Below are 22,321 nucleotides of genomic sequence, written 5' to 3'. Positions count from 1 at the left end.
CTAAATATGAGCTGAGATGTATCAGACTTCAAAGTGGCTCCTTAACCCGACTGTTCAACTAAACATGTACTCATGCAAAAATAATCAGCGCAGAGTCAACAGCAGGTGTGGTGAAGTACACCGCTTCATTCAGGACATCAAAGGAAGTGGCCTCACACCTGCTGAGCAGCCATGACTCATCTGGCCGACGGCCAGAGAGACACAGGTCCACAGACTCGTTTTAAAGGTGCTTCTCTGCACAGAGTGAGGCTGTGGACGCTGCAGCCGTCGTCAAACACGCCACCAACTCTCATCACCTGTTCTCAAACACAGAGGTTGGAGGAAGCCACCTGAGACCAGCGGATTGTCTGAAAAGATAAACAGGCATTGTGTGGAGAGTGAAGCAGTAAACCTGCTGTTCCAGGGCAGCTCCCAGCACTTGACAGCAAATACACACAAATCCACCTGTGCTTCCTGTCTGCTCACGATGTTATTCATGTTGCCTGTCACCTTAGAGGAGGCGAGACTGAGCGGCAGGTTTATTTGTAGAGAATCTTTCAAACATGGAGGCAAAAACACACATTGACTGGTGAAACCTATAGACTGTAAATAAAGATGGATGTAACCTCTGAAGCTCTGCTCCACGGTTGCCATCTTGGCAGCATGTGACTCCACCTAACTCCCAGCCGCTCCTGCCAGTCCTGTCTTTCTACAATGAGTTTGCCTTTGATAATGGTCATGAATAATAATAAGTATCCAATGGTGACAAGCAGTCGGAAATGTGTTCAGAAAGTAGCCATGTGATTTTTGTTTGCCCTCGTTTAGAGCAAGAGAGAGAGAGAGAGACATAGGGAGAGCACTGGAAAACTACTGCCTTTCACCTCATGTAACTTATTGAGATAAGAGGGCGCCTCAGTGGCCTCACCTGGTCGAGCGTGTACCACATGGTCCTAACTGTCCTGACTGCAGCGTCCAGCATCCTCAATTTCCTGTCTATCTCTCACTGTACTGTCAGAGTAAAGGCAAAAAGGCCCAAAAATATAACTTAAAAAATTACCTATTGACATAATATAAATATATATAAAAATATAAATATTGTAATATTTCTGCTATGACAATATGGTGTGCACATAGCCTCCATTTTCTTCTGTAATAATTGAAAAAATGGTAAATAATAAAAGATAATAATAACAATAATTATTATAATAATCTTCTTCATCTTATTTATTGGTCAGCCACAATTTTTTGTAATCTGTTATCTGGATCATCACGGTCTGATGGTTTGTTAGCGGGGCCTGGGCTTAGGGCTGTATGATATGCCAAAGAAAAACATTTTTTCGCGATTATTTTTGGCAGATATCACAATTGTGATATCAGTTGGAAATTTTAGCATTTTATTTTCACTGAAAACTATTTTAAAATGATGACAAACAAACATGTTCCTTTACGTCTGGAGAATATGATTTGTAGGTCGAAGGCGTCTCTGTGGCACCACCTTATGGCGAGAACAATGCACAACAATGTTGAGACACATTTTATCTTCATCAAAAAAAAAATTGCAGCTCCTGCGATTTGGATATATCACTTGGCCATATTGTGATTTCGATCATATTTCGATTGATGGAGTGCCCTGCCTGAATCACTGTCTCAGTCCGCCCCTGGTCGGCCTGATCAATGCAAAAATGATCATTATCCCAGTGAGAGTGATTTAAAGGTTAAATGCTTAGTCAGCCCTGGTGTCTCTGGTGTGTTAAAGGAAGCAGCTCAGTTAAAGGAAGGAAGGTGCGGTGAAGCTTGTTTTCTACCGTGCACGTAATTGTACTGACTCTTCGCGGACTGACCTTTCCTCTCAAAGCTGTCCCTGCGCACGAAGCAGACCATGGCGAGGAACTTGGTGACCTCCTTCAGGTACATGACTGTAGTGTTGTTCAGATGGATGATGGCCATGGACTCCTTGTCATAGGGTAACCCAGCCTCACAGTCTGCCAGCCTGAGGAAGAAACACACACCCCAGTGAGGAGTAGTAAGAATAAATAAATAATGCATCCTCTGACATAAACACTGGCCGTGTTTCGAACATGGAGAGCACTTCTACTGAGGGAGCATTCTCTGTTGGATCTCTGCTGCTATTACAGCTTCTTGTTTTGGACAATTTCAAAGGAAGCGCACAGTGGTTGCTTTTCAGAACAACAACAGACCTCTGATTTAGTATTCAACTGCTGGAATTCCAAGATGTGGAGTGCAAGGTGGAGGAGGGAGGGAGGGAGGCAGAGAGGGGAGCAATGAACAGAGCAGTTTAGAGGCAAATGGAGGAGAGAATTTAAAGAAGAAGAGGGGCATGAGGGCACAGACAGACACTGAGCACCGGACAGAAAGGACATGCTGTTTCTGGTGTTCACTGGTAATGTATTCTGTTTGCACAAAGGAAGACAACAAACAAAAGAAAACACTGTTTTCTTCAGTCCATCTGGTGAATATTAATTTTTCCCTCCTGCTTTTTCAGCTTCTTCTCTTTTCCAGCCACAAGGGACTTTTAATTTGGCAGCACAGTATTATTTTATAGTCAAGTGTATTAGTCAAGCTCATTCAGCACAGGGCTTCAAAACAGGAAAACTCCAGCAGGTTAACAGAACTTCTCAGACTGGGTCAATACTCGGATGAGAAAACCTGAATTTAAAGTGTGAAGTTGTGTTTTCTTGCCGCGGGGAAAGCAAAGCAAACAGGACGTGATCTCGTCTTGCGCAGTTTACAATCTGACCTGGTGTTCCAGCAGCCAGACAAACAGACATCAAACCTCATCCAACAGGTGGGTGCTGCTTTTCCATCTGCATACATGTTGCACATTAGCAGCAGCAGCAGCTCCGTTCACACATCTCCTCTGATTGCGACCGTTACATGAGATTTATTTGGCATTTAGCAGCTTACAATGAGCGTATTCACAGTCCATATGTCAGCGTGACCGCTTCAAACAACACGGTTGTGTGTTTGTGTTGTTAATGAGTTAATGAGTCTGTGGTGGCAGACGTGCAGTGACTCCGCTGTCCTGACTTCATCCCTGGAATCACTGCAACGGCAGAACATAAGTGAGTCTTTAGCGAGGGGAGGGACCTGAGGGTCCTTTGAGTGACGGGATGGTAAATGGTCCAGAGCTGGAGGAGCGCAATGACATCATGAATGTTTACCTACTTACACCTGGATCAGAACTTTCCTCATATTCAACTTTACAGCAGGGCAGGGGGAGGAGAGCTGTGGTCCTGGAGTCCTGGAGGACTGGTTTTGAAGATTTTGGCAGATGTTTATATGTCTGTGGACAGATGTTGTCAACATGATAGCATCACAACCTTGCACAACTGTGCAGGTGTGTAGTTGAGACCAAAATGAAGGCCGAGTCAGAGTATGGGTGTGGTTGACGTAATGAGTAATAATGTGGTAATGAGGACTGATGGGTCAGAACGCCAACACGTTGACGGGCAGTTCAAAGTTCTGTTCACACCGACTAAAATGAACTAATTCACTTTCATTTCTTCTATTGTTTTAAATGAGCTGCTCTGAGTTTTTCTTTTCCAGCAGAACCTCCATCCATCCATCCATCCATCCATCCATCCATCCATCCATCCATCCATCCATCCATCCCCAGCTCCCATTGTCAGATACTGTTTACAACTATAGCGATACGGACACAGATTGCTTCTAAAAGATTTTAAAAAAGCACGGTGAGAATATGTTTTAAGTGCGTCTGCTGTGAGTTTGACTCAGGTAGAGGATCTTTTCATTTTATTTCTTGTGACCATCCTTGACTCGCAGATAAAATACTAGTTGGATGCTTCTGTTCTGCAGCGCAGTCGCCCTTCACTCTTATAATAGCCACGCTTATATCTAATATATCTTAATAATCTTTAACAGCCATTAGGCTCATATTTGACCTGTAAGACTCACATTTTAAGGCATTGTTCTCAGATTTCCACACAGTCAAAGAAATAACTACAATCACCTCTTGGTGGTCGTCTGCCTCCTCCACTCAGACTAGTTTCAGGTTACATCCCTGTTTATCCAGTCATAGAAAATATCAACCATTAGTGTGAAACTGTGTCATAATTGCTGTGTGAAGTCTTATGATCTTATGAAGACTTTCTTATGAAGTCTTAGAAGAGTTATGGCTAAAAAATGTCACAGTGACCGTGACCTTTGACCTTTGACCATTAAAATCCAACCCGTTCGTCCTTGAGTCCAGGTGAAGGTTTGTGCCAAATTTTGAAGAAGGTCTGTCAAGGCGTTACTGAGATATCGTGTCTACTAGAACGGGATGCAGGTACAGACGATCTGACGACCCGAGAATAATAAGTGCACCCTGGTCAGATGTAAAACCGTAGTGCACCATGGGACGTCTCTCCCGTCTGACCACTGGATGCAGCAGAGGAAGCAGAGCTGGCGACGAGGTTGTGTTGTTCCATGTCGCACTGAAATTTCTGCTTTGTTTTTACTCATTCCCATCAAATACTAAATTATTTTTATTCGTGACTCGTACTTTTTGCTGGTAACTACTCTACAACTGCAATGTTGGACTAACAATGGTACGTGAAAACGTGAGTCCATCATCCACAGCTACAGGCTATAATTGTTTAGAGAAAAGGTTGTTTTGTTTTGGGTTTTTTTACATGTTGAGATTTCTTCCTCCAGCTTGACAGAAGTGAAGAAAATTCAGTTTGTGGCGCTTTGAAATGAACATTTAAATAATTCAAAAGCAACATCTACTTTCAGAAACATTGTTCCTGTTATCTACGGTGGCCCCGAGAGCTGAACGCACTGCAACTTAAGGAAACACATTCCACACATATACATTCAGAAAACACCTTTATCAATTTGACAACACGTGAGCTGCAAATACTCACGACGCAACCAAATACACAAACATAAAGAACATTTTTAAAAAAGTGATGAAGTGGAATGTGCTTGCATGGAGGCCACATGGATGTATTATATGTGAACTTGTTCAGTGCTTTTTAATTTCAAAAGTCACAGAGCATTGAACAACAAGTGCACCGCAGCCGGGTTCGTCACGTTTTTAATGTCCCCTGGAAACCCTTCCCTCGTCGTGCTGTGCTACTTGGTTCGGTGTCAACATCGACGCCTCCAAAAAAAAAAAGAGGGCTTTTTATGCTGTCAACTTATTAACATATGATCTGTATTTACCTGTTTTTTACATTTCAATAAAAACACATTAACAGATCAAAAGAAAGTTAACATTAAAAAATTACAGAAAAAAGAGAGAGAGAGAAAAAAAACAGTATTTCTGCATCCAACATCAACATGTTTATATTCAGCTGTCCTATCAGCGCTGCAGTTCCCCTTGATTTCACATTCAAATGTTTTCATTTTAAGTCACTGCACTACTGACACTCTGGGAGGTGAAAAAGCCCCTGACTGTTTTTTGGAGGTATAAAATCTACAGTACAAAACATGTTGCAGTAAAGACATCACTTCAAACATGGTGTGAATGAGCTTGAGTTCACTCAGATATACTGTAGGGACGTGTTCCCACCGTCCATATGCAAACCTACGCCCTTGGGTTGTGATGTAAGTATTTGAAGCTGATGCAGATGTTTGTCTCTTTGAATGTACTTTCATACGTCAGGACACGGACAGAGCTGCAGACATATAGTTTTCTGTTCGTCCATCCTATTCTTATGGATATATCTCAGTAACGTCTTAACAGAACTTCTTCAAATTTGGCACAAACATTCACTTGGACTCAAGAATGAACTGATTAGATTTTGGAGGTTAAAAGTTAAAGGTCAAGGTGAAAACACTGTTTAGCCATTACTCAAGACTTTCACAACTACGAGGCAGTAATTCTAGTCCATAGTTGCAGTGTGTTGAGCTCTCAGGACTGCCGTACATTATACCTCACAAGGCTTGTTACTGTGGTAACCTCGCAGACTCACTGTGAACAGCTGGCACTGCTTCCAGTTGCTCCGAAATGAAAAGTATTTACATGTTTATCTTTTTCCCACACTGTGCCACGGGGGTGAGGCCGGCATGTTGTTTAAAGGTTCATTTCACAATCAGTTGCATCGATGTTGCGTCTAGTGTTCGAGTCAGTCTGGGACATGTTGCATGGAAACTGTTGCTGGTCACTTGTGTAACTATGGCAGCTGGTGTCAGGACTGAAGGTTGGTCCATCTGAACTGAGCAAGAGACAGAAGAAACCAGCAATGTTCAGGGTGTTCAGGGTGTTCAGGGTGACCAGGTGTTTGTGGTGTTTATCTGAATGATAAGAGACTTCAGCAGAGTTTTGCTTTTGTTTTTAGAAACTTTGTGCTAATGGAATAAATTTCATGAAACGTGTCTAAGGAGCTGTGAAGATGTTTAACAGATTCACAGGGAATTATTTTTACACATCAATCCACAAACAGACAGCACCAAGCTGAGCTTCTATTAATTATGAATCGCTCATATCTGCACCTGAGGCACCGCTGGCAACAAACACATCATACAGTAGAAATATGATTTTTTTTTTTTTAAATACATCTCCATGCAACAGATGCCGGATTAAACGTAATTATCAAAATGAATAAAATGTTCACTCTCACTTAATCTCATGTTGTCGTGGCCGTTAGCCTGGACGTGACGACACAGGAGAGCTAAGAATAGTCCCAGCGCTCCGCAGACTGGAGGCGGAGCAGAGCAGAGAAACATGCTCGGCTCATGTCAGTTCAGTCAGATGAAGTGAATTCATCACTGCTGTCGAGAGAAAAAGAGATAATTGCATTTCACTGACAATAAGCGTTGGCCCGGTTTGTTGGCCGAGGAACATTTCAGTCACATTTGAGCTTTCCAAACATGTAGCGTGCCAGGTGTCTCACGCACCAACAGAGCTCATTAATTAAATGAGGTGAAAAAAGAACTCCATTTCCTGAAGCCTCTAATTAAGGATAATATCCCAGCTGTTTTGTCACGATAACGACGGCAGCCGTCTACGCCGCAATCTGCTGATTTATGAGAGCAGGTCCGACCGGCACCTGCAAGCGCTCCCACGCTCATTCACGGACACGGGTGAGTGCGCACGCCACGGGGAGTAACTAAAGCGGACAGTCCTGGTTAACTGAGTGATGTGTGTTTACAAAGAGAACATGATTCCACTGACATCAGGCGTCCACCTCCGTCTGCAGGAGTCCTGACTGCGCCCTCGGCCGCACGCTCCCTGGAACAGCTGCCACTCACTCCAGGCCGAGTCTGGCCCAGTTCAGTTTAAAACCCTCAGCTGTGACGCCCCGGGTAGACCACACACACACATATACACACACACACACACACACACACACACACACACACACAGGTTGTCATGGGTCACTTTTGGAGACATTACATAGACTTACATTTATTTCCTGGAGACTTGCGCCAACATCAACCTTTAACCCTTAACCTTTAACCCCTGATCAAAAAATCTGATTTTTCCCAATTGGACAAGACTGACATTTGTCCCCAAAAGTAGCCTTTGACACACACACACACACACACACACACACACACACACACACACACACACACATACATCCACACACACCTCCAACTATAGATATAGGTCAAACAAGGACCACCTGTCCCAGGGCAGGCATCGTGACGTTACTCAGAAAACAGTGTCGCCGCCTTCTCACTCCAGGTTTCTTTCTCCGATTCTGTGTGCACACGTGAAAAGCCCCAGAAGCAGCCTTCCACTGTGGCTGAGAAGCTCACAGCACTGAACGCAACTAACTTAAGAAAACATTTCAACAACACTTTCAATTACAATCAGAAATCTATTTTCAGCAAATAAATGAAACGCAAGCAGGAATGATGCTACATGGGAGTTGCCATAGTTACCAGTTTCTCTGACACAATCAAATAACTTAAGTTTAATCAATCGAATGTCAAAATCTCAATTCACATCATTTTTAAACCTCACAAGACAATGATGTCGACGCTCACAAGTCATGAGCATGGGTATTTTTCCCGTCTCTACTATCTATCTCATGTTATTGGAAGCGTATTGCTGCCACGCCAGAAAAAGGGATCAGTATTAGGTTATGACTGTGAAAAATTTATTGTTATAACAAGATGTTTTCATGTTATTTTGATATATGAAGTGTCACAAAAAAATCACCTCACACATCAAGAGTCTCCTCTTGGTTATACTACAACATTTAGTATATAAGAGGGAAATTAATGAATATTGTTGTAGTATCTGTTTTCAGTGTTGCACTTTGTACATGGTCCCTGATCACTCGACTCACAGCTGCTGCTCATAGAGACCAGTGTTATTTCTCCGGCTCGTGTTGATGAAAACTAGGTGGGAGCTCGTAGTCTACCTTACTACGGCAGGTTTGTGTCATCGTGTTTCTGTTATGAGTTATTGATCCAGGAAGTTTAAATCAGTGAATATCTTACCAACTTCTCCGACACAGCAGAATCTCGTAACATGAAGAGTTTCTTATTATAACTACTTTTCATGTAATCGCTTGATATTGATCCTTCTTTCTTTGTCTGGCGTGGCAGCAATATACTTTCATGACAATATGATGTGAGTGTGAAAATGATTGAAACCTATGTTGTTGATTAAATTATGCCTCAATGTATGTAAAAAGAAATGTAGAGCGGTCAGAGATTGTAATAATTGTTGGACGTATCTGTGAACACAGCATCTAAGCCTCAAGTCCCTGAGTGGGTGTTTCCCACGGCGCTGGCTGACTGACAACTGAGAGCTGGCGTTGCTAGGAGACACGCTATCAACTTCTGTGTTGTGCTCCTGACTGGAGATCATCACACCGTATAGACTAAAGATGTGTCCCAATGTAGGGCCACGTCCTTCAGAGAACGCGGTCTTCGTAGCCAACACACTGTAGACTTCGAAGGCCAAACCGAAACGAGATGGACTGGTCTACGGAGGATTTTCTCTTCGCGTCACCAGCTGTACCACGTCCTTACTGTTGCGTCACAAAGCGCAGCTCCTGTCGCCTACCAACAACTTTTTTTTTTTTTTTTTTACAAAAGCTTTTAAGGGCTAATGCATCTTGGAGTAGGTTAGGCCATGAAGGAAAGTTTGCTTGGTGATGTTTAGTTTTGCTTCAACTATGATAAAGAGTATATACTGTACGCCTGCCACGCTGTATTTGGGGGGTGGAGCTTATGAAGGAACGCTGAAGGGAGGGGTGTATTTGTATTTCTCCAGAGTGTCATACTCCAGCTTTGAGACGTCCCTTCACAACATGTAACATCTGGGATGACCCATCACGCTGTTTGTATACCATTCATACAGTGGCAGCTAGCTGGATTAGCTTGCTAATGTTCACACTGATTCCCACTGGACATTCATGTTAATTCAACACCTGTTAAAAAAGCAGTAGCTTAGTGTTTTTCCTTCACTATATTAAGAAGGGAGGGGCGGTGTAGCATCAGCTGATGGTAAATGACCAGAGGCGATATTAAAGATGCCTGGTAACCATGGTAATCAGGCTTAGGGTTGAATAGTTCCTAAATCAGTGTTCTGAACTGAAGACAGGACATAATCGAGCATCTCCCACCAGCTGTGAACAGGCCAACCTGGCAACACGGAACTCCTTTCTTGCTAATGAAGATTTTCAGAGTCAAGTGGCCTTTTTATACATTTCACTGAGAAATCTAATTGGTTACAAATATAGCTCAGTGAGATAAGTATGTCGGTTGCTAGGTAACAGACGTAAAAGTTGATAACCAACATTTGATTGAGTATTTAGGATTTCTAACCTGAGATAAAAAAAAAAAGGATAAAGTAAGATAAGACTCCTGAAGTTAGTCAGATAATTCCTCTCTTAAACTCTTCATGTCTTGACTTCAGACTTAAAACAGGAAGTTTTTATAATGGTCCCAGACTCTTAAATCTCACAGCAACATGTCATTCCCTGACCTCCGCACACACACAGTCACAATCAGACATAGGTGGGGCTAAACACAACAGGAAGCAATGTCACCCCCTATAGAGCAGTGTGCTCAAACATGACTGTCAGGTTGTTGTTAATGAGGTGATATAACAAACTGTGTTTACACAGATATCATCAGTTGTGGTAAAAAAAAAAGAAATGTCCACTGGAGAATATTAATATCACTGCAGATAATTTTAGATAATGAATATTTGGCAGTGACAATTTTGACTAAATAGGTCAATATAAACAACAGGAATATATTCATGTATCAATAGAGTCTTTTTGTGACCTACAGCTCACAGTTCCAACAGTTTCCTTTACATTTGTACATTTATAATTGCAGCTCTATGTACATGCTGTACACTATACATGCATAGAGAGAATATATACCTCTCTATTTCTATCTGTGCTGATTACAGTTCCTCTAATTTAGTTTAAAACTACAGCTCATGCAGTCATCTTAGTCTTAGTCTGTATTCTCCTGCTGTTCTCTTATTCTCTTACCAGCCTCTTCTCCTCAGCTTTGTGAAATGCTCCGGCATATAGTTAAAATCATACTGTGAGGCTTGTACACTCTGACTGGTTTGACGTGAAAAATGTTGATGGGTTGCAGATATGTACAAGAATTATATGACACATGTCATAACAGCTGGCCCAATTATTTTCCGTGTAAACCCCAGTATTCTGTTTTCAGTGCACAACATCCAGAAAATCAGAATATCTGTCAGACAACCTGCACGTCCTGTTACTGTACCCTGACTCTCTCTCTCATCAGCAGTGACACTTATTCTTCTGAGGTTCATCACTGGGAGAAACTGGTGGAGCCTATCAGCTGACATTGTGCCAGGACAGGGTATAAACCTGGACTGATCGCCAGTCCATCACAGAGCTCGATTCAAGTGAATTTCGTGAGCCAAACTACTAAATAAAACTGTTGCTGCGAATGTGCTCTGTTTATTCTGTGAAAGACTGATTCAAAAAGAAACAGCACACATTGTTTTAATATCTACAAAGCATGGAAGCCAGTAAAAGAAAGAATTATAAAATGAAAACTCGAGTGTGCATATGCTCAAGTGGCATTTAGGTCCCTTCATCACCACGTAGCCTAAGCATGCAAACCTACATAAGGTAACTATCACAGGTGACTTTTGTAAGTGTAAGTCTTAAGGATTTTTTGGGGCTTTTTGTGCCTTTAATGGACAGGAAATGGGGAGGCAGAGAGAGGGGGAGCAAAGGACCATCTGATGCGGGAGTCGAACCAGGGGCCAGCTGCAGCGAGGACTGTAGCCTCTACATATGAGGCGCCTGCTCAACCCACTGAGCTACACGACGCCCCATTCTTAAGTATTTTTAATCAGTCTGTTGTCGCAGCTGAACAAATTAAACCATTGTTTTTAAAGCTTTAAAAAAATTTTGTATAATGTAATTATTGTAGAAAAAAAATTAAAGCAAAACAGTGATGGACAATTTCCTTTGCTAGACGAATGTGTGCATCTTTTATTAACACATCAAAAGCACGAAAACAAAAGCAGAGAGCCGTTCACCCTGAACAGCCTTCAGTCTTAAAGTGACAGTGTCACTGACCTAACACCAAAGAGAACTCACAACATGCAGCACAGCAAACTACCAATTATGGTGAATTATGTCCATAGAGTCTGCTATATTATAAAAAATATATACATATATTTTGTGTTTGTGTTAAGTGTTTTAAAACAAAATGACATTTAAATCACTAAAAAAGTTTAACTTTAATTATCATACCTATCATACTTTTTTCTCCTCATATTGATAGGAACTTTAATGTTGTTGCCAGGTGGACAACATTGTATACTAGTTTACTATCTCAGTCTGATTGTGTGCTAAAAGATTTCATCCATGACAAAAAGTGGAGAATCAGAATGGATAGCTGGATAGCAGCAGGAAGAATAAGGAAGTCAAGAGACAGATGGTGAATCTACAAGTGATCAAACAAAAAAAAGGACAATTGAGCTTCCTCTGATTTCACTTCAGTCCTGAATGGTCCATCATTATCATTAAAATAAAAAGTGCTCTGAGAATGTGAATTACTTAGCCTGTGTATTGTTACGAGGTCAGATGTGGACCGCCAACATTTTCGAGATGTTCAAGTGGGTCACGAGTTGGAAAAGGTTTGAGAACCTCTGTAGCTAGATCAAGGAGTGTGAGTGATTATGCGACCTTACCCACTTTAAAATATTGACTTTGTGATAATATCAGAGGGCAGCTTTAGAAAATCAGAAAAGCAGGAGACTTATTTTAAATATTAAAAGAAAAATAAAATACAATAACATGAAGTTTCCTTTCTCTCTAACTGAAGAAAAGGTTTTGCCTCGTTTAAACATGAGGGTTAGGGAAGATGCTTGATATCTAGAGGTCGTAGTAATGATGACAGGAGCAAAGGGGAAAGTGTGGTGACATATAGACAGTTCACATCAGGAGGAGGTTGTGGTGGATGGATGGATCAACTAAAGTTAACCAAGTTTTTATTATTGTAACCGTGGCAACAAAGATTGTCTAATGTTGAGGAAGTAATAATTTTATCCCAAACCACCATCTTTTCCTAAACCTAACCAAGCCATTATTGTTATTATAGTAACCGTGGCAATGAAGGTCGGTACGCTGCACGTTTATTACTGTAGCCATGACAACCAAAGTATAGTACGCCTGCCACCGTAGGGGCGCTATTTCAGAAGAGGCTCCTATGGGTCGTATCAGAGGGTTGGTGGCTGTTGAGGTTGCAGCAGTTACAAGTCAAAGATCTTCAAGCGACTTAGAGGAAACAAAGCTGATCATGAGTCTGAGAATGAGCGTCAAAGCCCCACAGAGATTTTAGGGAGCCATTAGGGAGAACCAAAACTTTTCCCAATGAGCTGCTACACAAATAGGGCTTAATGTGAAAAAAAAATATATATATCAGTGAGTGACAGAGAGAGAGAGGGAGGGAGAGAGATGTGTCTGTGCTGTGGTGATCAGCTCAGTGCAGCAGGCTCTGGTGGCCGTCGTCTGTCTCCCTCTCCAGCTAAATACACTCAGTTCTGTCTCGCAGCTCCGCCCACATACTTACTGTTTGTGTGTTGGTATCTTCATCATGGATTAAACTCACGAGGCAGCAGTGGACTGCTATTGACTCACTTTACATGAATAACAAAGTTTTAAAAGAAAAAAGGGTCCGACTGAGAGGCTCAGAGAAAAGAAGTAATGTGCTTCAAACAGTTCAAATAGTAGCAGCAGTGACTCTGCAGACCGCAGACAGGAGGAGCAGAGCAGCAGAGACCACAGCTGCCAGTGAGTCCAGTATAAACAGCAGTCCCGTTTTACAGACTAAGCAGTAGGCAGAAGAGTTTATTTAGGACAATAATGTTGTACATCAACAGGAGGATCGGTGCAGTGAAGTTGGCGTCGTACTGGACCGTTGTGGTGAAGAGGGAGCTGAGCCATAAAGCAAGGCTCTTCATTTACTGGTCAATCTTTGTTCTGACCCTCACCTCTGGTGTTGAGCTCTGGGTGGAGATGGAAAGAATGAGATTGAGGTTACAAGCAGCTGTAATGAGTTTCCTCTGCATGGTGTCTGGGCTCAGACTTAGAGATAGGGTGAGCTCAGAGTAGAGAGTATATATACTGTATATATATATATATATATATATATCTCATCTTGTCTGGGAACATCTCGGGATCCACCAGGGGGAGCTGGAAAACGTTGCTGGGGAGAGGGACTTCTGGACTACTTTGCTTGACGACCATAAACCAACCCCGGATAAGCAGCAGGAAATGGAGGGATGGATGGAAGTTGTAAAGTTTTGTGATCATCAGAAATTCTAATAAGCTAATTAAAGTCATCATAGTCGGTGTGATCAGCTCAGATCCACAGAATCTTATCACAGAAACATCCAGTGAAGAAAGAAAAAGACACTAAAATCCAAACGTACTGTCCAGTCTGAGCTTCTCAATCTGACCTGTAGTTACGGAGTTATATGGTCATTTTTCAGACTGTAGCTACTGTGTTGTTGTAGCTGTGGACTGTTATAGGAAAAGATGTTTTTCTCTTCTTCACAAACTCTGTCATTGAATTTTGCAAATAACAGCTAAGACTATGACAGTACAAAGTTACTGTATATCAATATAATTTATGTGTAGGTGTTTCTGTTAAATGTGTTATACAAATCATCCCAATTCATTTAACCTCTGTTTACTAAATAGTTTATTGTAAAGTGTGACACAGGGTGTGTGTGATGGGTTTCAGGCCAAAGTTTGATGGTTTTCAGTCAAAAGTCCCAGGTTGATGTTTATTCCCGCTCTGTCGCTGGAAGAGTCAGGGAATCAGAAAAGAGAGAGGGCCCTGAAGGACAGCAGGAAACTGATCGTGATTGGAAAGGCTGTGCAGTTGTGTGACTCTCAGCAGCTTTCATTAGAGACAGTATCACAGGCAGAGAACTGTTTGAAAAGACTCCTTATGTTTCCATTTAACAACAAGAGGAGAGACTTAAATCTGCAGGAGGATGGTAGTGATACGACTGCACAAGAAGGGCAAAAGACACATCGCAGACCTGATGTCTATCACCACTGTGGAAATAAATACTGTTTCCCTACAATCCACAATCGATCCAACCGATGCGTTTGGTTCATCAGAACAGGAAACATTTCTTCATGTGAAAGCTTTAGAGGAAGTTGGTAAAAGCATCTCTGGGATGGAGCACTCCAGTCCGGATGATACCTTCCCCCCCCCCCCTTCTCATGAACTGTCCTTTGAACCACCCTTCCATGGATATAATGCAGGAACAAGCCAATCAGAGAGAGAGAGAGAGTGAGGAAGATTACTGCTCTTCATCATGGACAGACTCTTTCTGAGGAAAGTATCCTGGAGGATGAGTTTATTCTTCCCAGTTGGAAGCTTGAAAAGGCTGGGGATGATGGAGGTGTTTTTTGAGGGATGTGCTGTCAGAATTTTTGACTTATGAGAAGTGATCTATGGGAAATTTCTTCAAAGTGTCATACCTACATCATGCTTTTGAAAAACAAAAAAATAAGGGAAATGTCGGCTGAATAATCACATTTACAAAGAGAGAAGCACCTTCCTGTACTTCTACAGCAAGCTGTTTGGGCTTCATAAAGTGTGATGTTGTGGACAGCTTTTTTCAAGGGAGTGTCAGATTCGGAGCGAGTGATCTTTGAATTTTGAAGGTGTTGACCAAGAAGAATTGACGGAAATCGCGGATATTCACAACCGCCGGAGGCAGCTCGCTCACCAACAACAGATCAGAGCTGAACGGGTTTGCAGCAAGTCTATGAAAGATCATCAGATCAAACTTACCCCGGTACCTCGAATGCCCAGGAGAAACAAACTGCATGTATGACTGACACCCAGCACCTCTCCTCTTTAATCAGATTTTGCACTGGATCAGACTTGTTGACAGGAAGCAGCATCACTGTTCAGGGACTCCAGAGACAAGCTGTTGCTCACATGTGGAGTTGCCCGTCAGGTGTGACAACTACCCAGATTTTCAACATGAGATGAACAAAGTTTTAGAAGGCAGCATGTGGGTAACAGACATACAGGAGCCAACAGGAGACCGCCATCAGAAGTTCATGTTGAAAGCTTTGAAGGTTTTCAAGATTCTTGGCTCATGAAGGAAGTCCTTACTGACCGTCGCAGCTTTAACGTGCTGTCCACCTTCTTCTGATGCTTTTGTTGAACGTCGTTCTCAGTTTAACAACGTGTTCTTTTCAGTGCAGCCCCATACATGTGACAAGGGACAAAGAGACCGCAATAGTCAAAATCCCACAGTTCAGGTTTGCAGACTCAAGGTGACAGTTCTGGTTCCAGCTTCTATTCAAAAGTTCTGTCTCATATCATTAAGAGAAAAATCACTGGATTGCAGGCAGACTGACCAAACTACATGACTCACAATATAAGTGATGGGAGACTGTCACCCTGGGCTTTCAGAACATTTTCTGACACTTGTGAATTGAAATAAATAAATAAAAAAGTATAAAGTATAAAGTTCAGTCCCTTATCGTTTCCTGTCTTTTGACCCGCGTCACTCCCATCCCATAGAAAATGAGGGGGTGAACTTTGCTCCATCCAGCCGTCCACTAATTCAGCCGCTCATCCATTCATGCATCCATCCATTCATTGATTAATTTATTATACATCCATCCATCCATTAATCCATCCATCCATCAGCAGTAATGGGATCATTTAGATCACACATGATGTCTTCAGCTTTAATTATCAGATTATTACCATGAGTGGAAAACTACACAGCAGTTAAATTAAATGTAATTAAATTAAGTATAATGACTCTTGTGAATGTAATGACTGTAAACTAATTGTTCATTATAAACTCTAAATTGTTTCCCAGTAAAGACTAACTATTATCAAACTAAATGTGAGCATGTCAACATTTTTAATTGCATTACTAATAGTTTTGTATTAAATTAATTAAAAGGAAGGAAAAAAGTCTTGGGAAATATCAGAAATAATCCTCTTCATCTCAGCCGGCTGGAGGGGCGTGTCTGTGTCTGTGTTTGATTGACAGCAGCTGGTGGCTACATGTCACGGACAGACAGTGTGTTGTTGAGTGATGATTACTGAGGCAGCTGTGATCCCATCACAAGATGCTTCGCACGTCTCCTGGTTTCCTTCATGACAGTGGAGGAACCGGTGGCTCATTAATTCTTCTTCCAGGTTGTGACTGAACTGACCCACAGAATCACACACACAGATCTGGATCCTGAGCTAATTATCCTCCCAGCTGCAGTGATTATTGAAGAGAGACTTACAGAGCAGATCCTGCCGGAGGATCAGAGGGCTTCACTTCACATTCAGCCCTGCACCACTATTATATCCAGTCTGCCAGTTCAGCTACCCGGCACACTTCACCTTGACAAGGACAGTGATTTCAGCCACTCAAACAACCACAACTTCAGCTCCCCACTCTGATGCTTCTCTTAGATCTTAATCAAGTCCATAACCACCACCACACAGACATCTGCTCAAGCTGATAATCATGTTGGTGACTGAGAGTTCAATTAGCTTTCTTTTTGTTTTTGAATGGATCCCTCATATTTGATTATTATTGATATGACAATATACTGTAAATCATTATCACATTATTATCACTCATGCAAAGTTATAAGTTAATAACATATATGAAATACCCAAAGTAAAATTTGTATATGTGCATACATGTTATTTATATACATTTAATTTATATGTGTAAGTTTATTAAAGCAATATACATATAAAAATGCTGTATGTTTATTTATGTTTTTCTTATTAATTTCTCATTAATTTTAAATATGTCTCTCTTCTCATTCTTTCTTTCAAAGTCTCAGACTTTTGGACCCTACTGTAAATAATATCAACATGTTGACAGGCTTTGGGATGGATATATATTTACGTAACATATGTCTACGATATAAACATACATAAAGACACATGCATATTTGTATGGGTTACACATAAATGTCAATATGTGAAATTGTTACAATTTCAGGTTTCATATATAATTTGTACATATAGTGTATGTTTATATATATATGTACATATATACATGTTTATTTTACATGTTTTCCGGCAAATTCATTTCATGATTATTATGTGATGCACTTTAAATATTAATATATTCCATGAATCAGAATAACACCGTATCATCAGGGTCTTCTTTTGATGAGCTACCAAAGAGTTTCTCAGATACTACATGTTTTTGGCCCCACACTGTGAACAAGACATGACACATCATCTTCTTTTAAGTTGTTATGGTGATGTGGTTGAACGCGCAGTTATGGAGCATCATTATCCTTCATCTGGAGTCATGTTTCTGACCAGTGTTCCCTCTCTTTCAGTTCTTTTCTCATCTACGTTCACCAGCTGCTCGCTGACTGCGTGTCTGCTGTTCGCAGCTGAGCAGGTAGAGGATTGTGGCTTTCTAGAGCTTTTTTTTTCCTGAAAATAGCTGCTGCTGCAGCCAAATATGACTCAATGAGAGCGGTGAACAGAACAGTAAAATTGTGCGCTGGAAAACAATGAGCCCAGTTTCACTATGAAGCTGTGTAAAGCTGAAAGTAGCTGAAACTATGACTTTATACTTCACTAATTGCCCTCTCCTATTAGAGAACTGGACGATGGAAATAAAAACTTAAAAAGAAAAAAAAACTGTGTTGTGAAAGTTCACACTTCACAAGGTTAAAATTAACTCGTCCGTGTTCATATCATGTTTTGTTTTTTATTCTTTTTCAGTTGAACCTCTTCCTACCATCCATCCCAGCCTCAAATCACCGCCACTTCTCAAACCACACGAATCACCATTTGATACTATAGAGTCACAGACAGAGATAACTTTTAAACCCATTGTGAGTATATGTTTCATGTGTCTCTGCTGTGAGTCTGACGGGTGGAGGAACTTTGAGCATGTAGGTTCATGGTCTGACTCTTTCTAAATGATTTCTTGCGATCATCATTCACTTGCAGATATTTCTTATGATGCTCAAACTCGATGTGTTGTTTCAGATTTGTTTCAGTGTTGGTTTATTCAGACCCAGATCTCTTCTGTTGGAATCTGAACTGGTTTGTTCATAAAAGTCTTCAAATGTTCTTATGAACTGACTTCTACTTTTTGTTGGCAAACAGCTTATTGGTGCGATACCGCCACCTTCTGGTGTGTGAGCGTTGTTAAATCAGAGTGAACGAACGCGCTCATTGAGAGTTCATGCACAACTTCGGTTATAAACATGTTAAAAATCTTGCCATGTTGGCGTCGCATCAGAAAACTAGTTTGCTTGTAAATTAGATTTTAGTGTTAGCTCATTTTCCTAGAGCTGAATGTCACAATGACCAACTTCCTGACATCTCACATGACCATTAGTCTCAGAACAGTGTCATACTCTTTTTTATAACATGTTGGAGCTTCCACCATGAAGCATTAATTATGTCCGCTGGAACATTACAGAGCATTTCTATGTTTCCATCTTCATGTTCACATGAAATAAAAACTATGACCAACATGAACTGGCACTGAAGACCAAGGAGGTCGACACCATTTCCGATGGAACTTCATTATTTTGTATAATTCTCTTGACAGGTGGACGTAAACATGTCTGGCTTACCCATAGATGCAGGAGATGTCAATGACCACGTCGATCATGTCGCAGCACAGTTCGTACGTCTGCATGTCCACTGGGCTGCTGTCTGTGGCGATGTAAATCTTACTGACCACATCAAACAGGAAGGCCTTCTCAATACCCGAGTTCTGAAAACAGAGACAGGGACAAAGAAGAGAGAAACTCAGTGCAAGTCATTAGTGTTACCATGACCTCGGGTGATCACTAAGAGTTTTCAATGAATGAGAATACATGCACGGTGTGTACTATACACCACATGAAACCACTCACTCACTTTACAGACATGATCTCGGATACAGGCATGCATTAGTGAGAACAAAGAATTCCACCCATCCATCCATCCATCCATCCATTTTCTGCCACTTTTCTGTAGCTGGGTCAAGGTGGTTAAGCAAGGTCGTCCATGTTCCTCTCCTCAGCAATGTTTTCCAGCTCCTCCGGGGGAATCCTGAGGCGTTCTCAGACCAGATGAGATATATAATCTCCCCAGTGCGTTCAGAGTCTACCACAGGGTCTCCTACCAGTAGGACGTGCCTGGAAGACCTCCAATGAAAGGCACCCAGGAAGATCCTTACCAGATACCTGAACCATGTTAACGGGCTCCTTTCAAAGTGAAGGAGCAGCGACTGCACCCTGACCTCCCTCTGGATGTCAGAGCTCCTCAGACCTATCTCTCAGGCTGAGCCCAGAAATCCTACAGAGGAAACTCACTGCAGCTGCTGTTCACGTATCTCATTCTTTTGGTCTGCACCCAGAGTTGATGACCACAGGCGAGGGTCGGAACGAAGATCAAGCTCCATCCTCTGTCTGCCGAACCTAACACGAACTGAAACACGGATTTTTAACACGAAACTGCTTTATTCAGTGTTTTTACTAGTCCTAATCACCTAGTCTGTTTGTTGTGAAGAGGACACCTCTGTGGATAATTCAGCTGCTGGTAAAAACCTCCTGAACGGCCGACACTGAAACCAGCATAAGCTGACAGCAATGGTGGTGAGGACAATTCCCATGATCCCACGCTATTTCATGAGTTCACTCAACGCCGTCTCTTGCTATTGTTTTGATTGAGAGACCCCTTAGAGGCAGAAGTTACTGTGTGTTTAACATTTAACCTACTACTTCTACTATATGTGTAATTCAGTCCATCCCCAAAAGAACCTTTGACAAAGAAATTAAACAGACAGAAATACATTTAAACAGTTGTCTTTTGTATCTTATTAATCATATTGTTCATACCTAATATTAGAGCGTGCTCTCTGAGTGGTTTCCCGTTCCCCCAGTCATTCTAATTCATTTCAGGTACATGAGTACGGCTCTGCATCCTAAATATCAGCTTCTCTCGAGGGACGGTCTGTTCAGCTGCTTAATTCCTCCAGAGAACAACCCGTTCAAATTAAAAATAATGTCTGAAAAATGCCAGAAAGAAACTTGTGATAATGAGACAAGCATTTACCGGGACAATTAAACTGGCTTATTAAGGGAAGTAATCCTAAAAACAAACACTGCCTCCACAGCGGTCTGTTGTAAATAACCCTTTATTATTCTGTCCACACTGTAGGAGACAGTTTGGGTGAAGTTCAGGTTGTTACTGCAGATAATGGATGCAGTAATAAAAAAAAAATGCTGTTCACACACAGATCTTAAAAGCACAGTGGAGTCAGTGGTGTCGGCAGAGATTTGGGAAATCAGTGTGTGGAGGATTACATCATCATCATCTTCAGTAGCAGTCCACTGTAGAGCTGCAGTCAGGCATTGAACAGACGACATGATTCAGTAATAATGTTTTTCAGCTTTTCTTAGTAGCGATATGATATTTTTAAACTTGTCAGTATGAGAGATAATCACTCCATCATCACCACATTGAAACACTCAGCACTGCAGGAGATCTGTGTGAGGACACAACCGAGTCTGTCTGCATTATTTTCAATTGAGTGGCTCATCCAAAGACACAGTCTCTCTCTCATTTTCTAATTTATTTATCCAGGCTTATCTGTGTGTTGGGAGAATGAACAGAAGATCATAAACATACATGGTTTGCCCTGACGGACAATTTATGTTTGAACATTTTTTTGACCTTATGTTTGGACTCTGATTTAGACATTATTTCCTGTTTTATTTTGAAACTACTTACCTTGTGTTTCTTGTGGTTATTTTACTTCTTGTCTTTGTCCTGTTTCCTTCCTTGTTGATTGTCTCCCCCCACCCTAATGTTTCACCTGTGTTCGATCACCCTTGCCTCCCTTGTGTCTATTTGGTCTCTGTGCTCCCCTTTGTCAGTTCTTCTGTTTCCTTTGTGTTCCTCCAGTTTTTTCTTCTGGACTTCTTCTGGTAGCCTTTATGTTTCCCCTTTATCGAGCTCCAAGGCTTACTGAGTCCTGGTTTGTGTTCCTGCCTGGATTTTTTGGATTCTTGGTTTTGTAAGTTTCTGTTTTTTTGTTATGAAACATAATTTTTCCACCTACCCCTTTTTGTTGTCTGCATTTTGGGTCTTACTTTTCTTGATACCTGAGACATACATGCATGCAAACAGACCAACAGTCAGTCTGTCAGTGCATCACATGTTTTCTGAATGGTTTGCAGAGGATGAATCCTGCTCCATGTCAGCAACAGTCAGGGCTGGATCCATTATGTTTTTGGGTTTGTCTGGCCCATTATCATGAAGGTGATATCTCAGGAACACCTTGAGGGAACTTCTTCAAATTTGGTACAAACATTCACAAGGATTTAAGGAAGTGATTAGAATTTGGTGGTTGAAGGTCAAAGGTCAAGGTCGCTGTGTGGCCATAACTCGCTAATTCATACACTATGACACAATTTACCTCAAATGTCTAGGATAAACTGAAGTGACGACCTTTTATATATGAAAGTAAAAGGTCAACATCACTGTGACATAATATTTTGTAAATGCACTTATGGTCATTATTCAACACTGTAACTCAGGAATGAGAGATAATGACCATATTTCCCTTGACCGGTTGGTGGAAGGAAACAGACATTTCTAGTTCATCTAGGTTGAAAAGTTTTCAATGAAATGTTTCAACTACTATTGGATGGAGTGTTATGAAATGTAGTTCAGCCGTTCACCTCCTCCTCAGGATAAACTGTAATATTTCTGTGACACCTCATCGTCCATCATCAGGTCAATACTTTACGACCAAATACCTGATGAACAAGTGACGTTAGTGCATGTAGACCTTCAGAGGAGCTGTTTACTGAGGATGATGAAGATATGAGCTCATTAATATCAAACTGCAAATAAAGATGGATGT

At 41.4% G+C, this 22,321-nt stretch overlaps 1 protein-coding gene across 1 annotated transcript in view; it reads right to left on the bottom strand.

Annotated features, from left to right (window-relative positions):
- Positions 1 to 22,321, bottom strand: part of rragd (ras-related GTP binding D) — a 50,392-nt gene that overhangs the window by 15,149 nt on the left and 12,922 nt on the right. Inside the window, exons 5-6 of the mRNA XM_056393737.1 lie at positions 19,038 to 19,180; positions 1,821 to 1,969 (exon numbers count right to left, since the gene is read on the bottom strand). Of these exons, the coding sequence (XP_056249712.1) occupies positions 1,821 to 1,969; positions 19,038 to 19,180 (292 nt within the window). The remainder of the gene's footprint in view (positions 1 to 1,820; positions 1,970 to 19,037; positions 19,181 to 22,321) is intronic.

The sequence above is a fragment of the Seriola aureovittata genome, chromosome 13, assembly GCF_021018895.1.
Source record: "Seriola aureovittata isolate HTS-2021-v1 ecotype China chromosome 13, ASM2101889v1, whole genome shotgun sequence".
Lineage (NCBI taxonomy): Eukaryota > Metazoa > Chordata > Actinopteri > Carangiformes > Carangidae > Seriola > Seriola aureovittata.
This window is presented reverse-complemented; position numbering and strand designations above follow the sequence as displayed.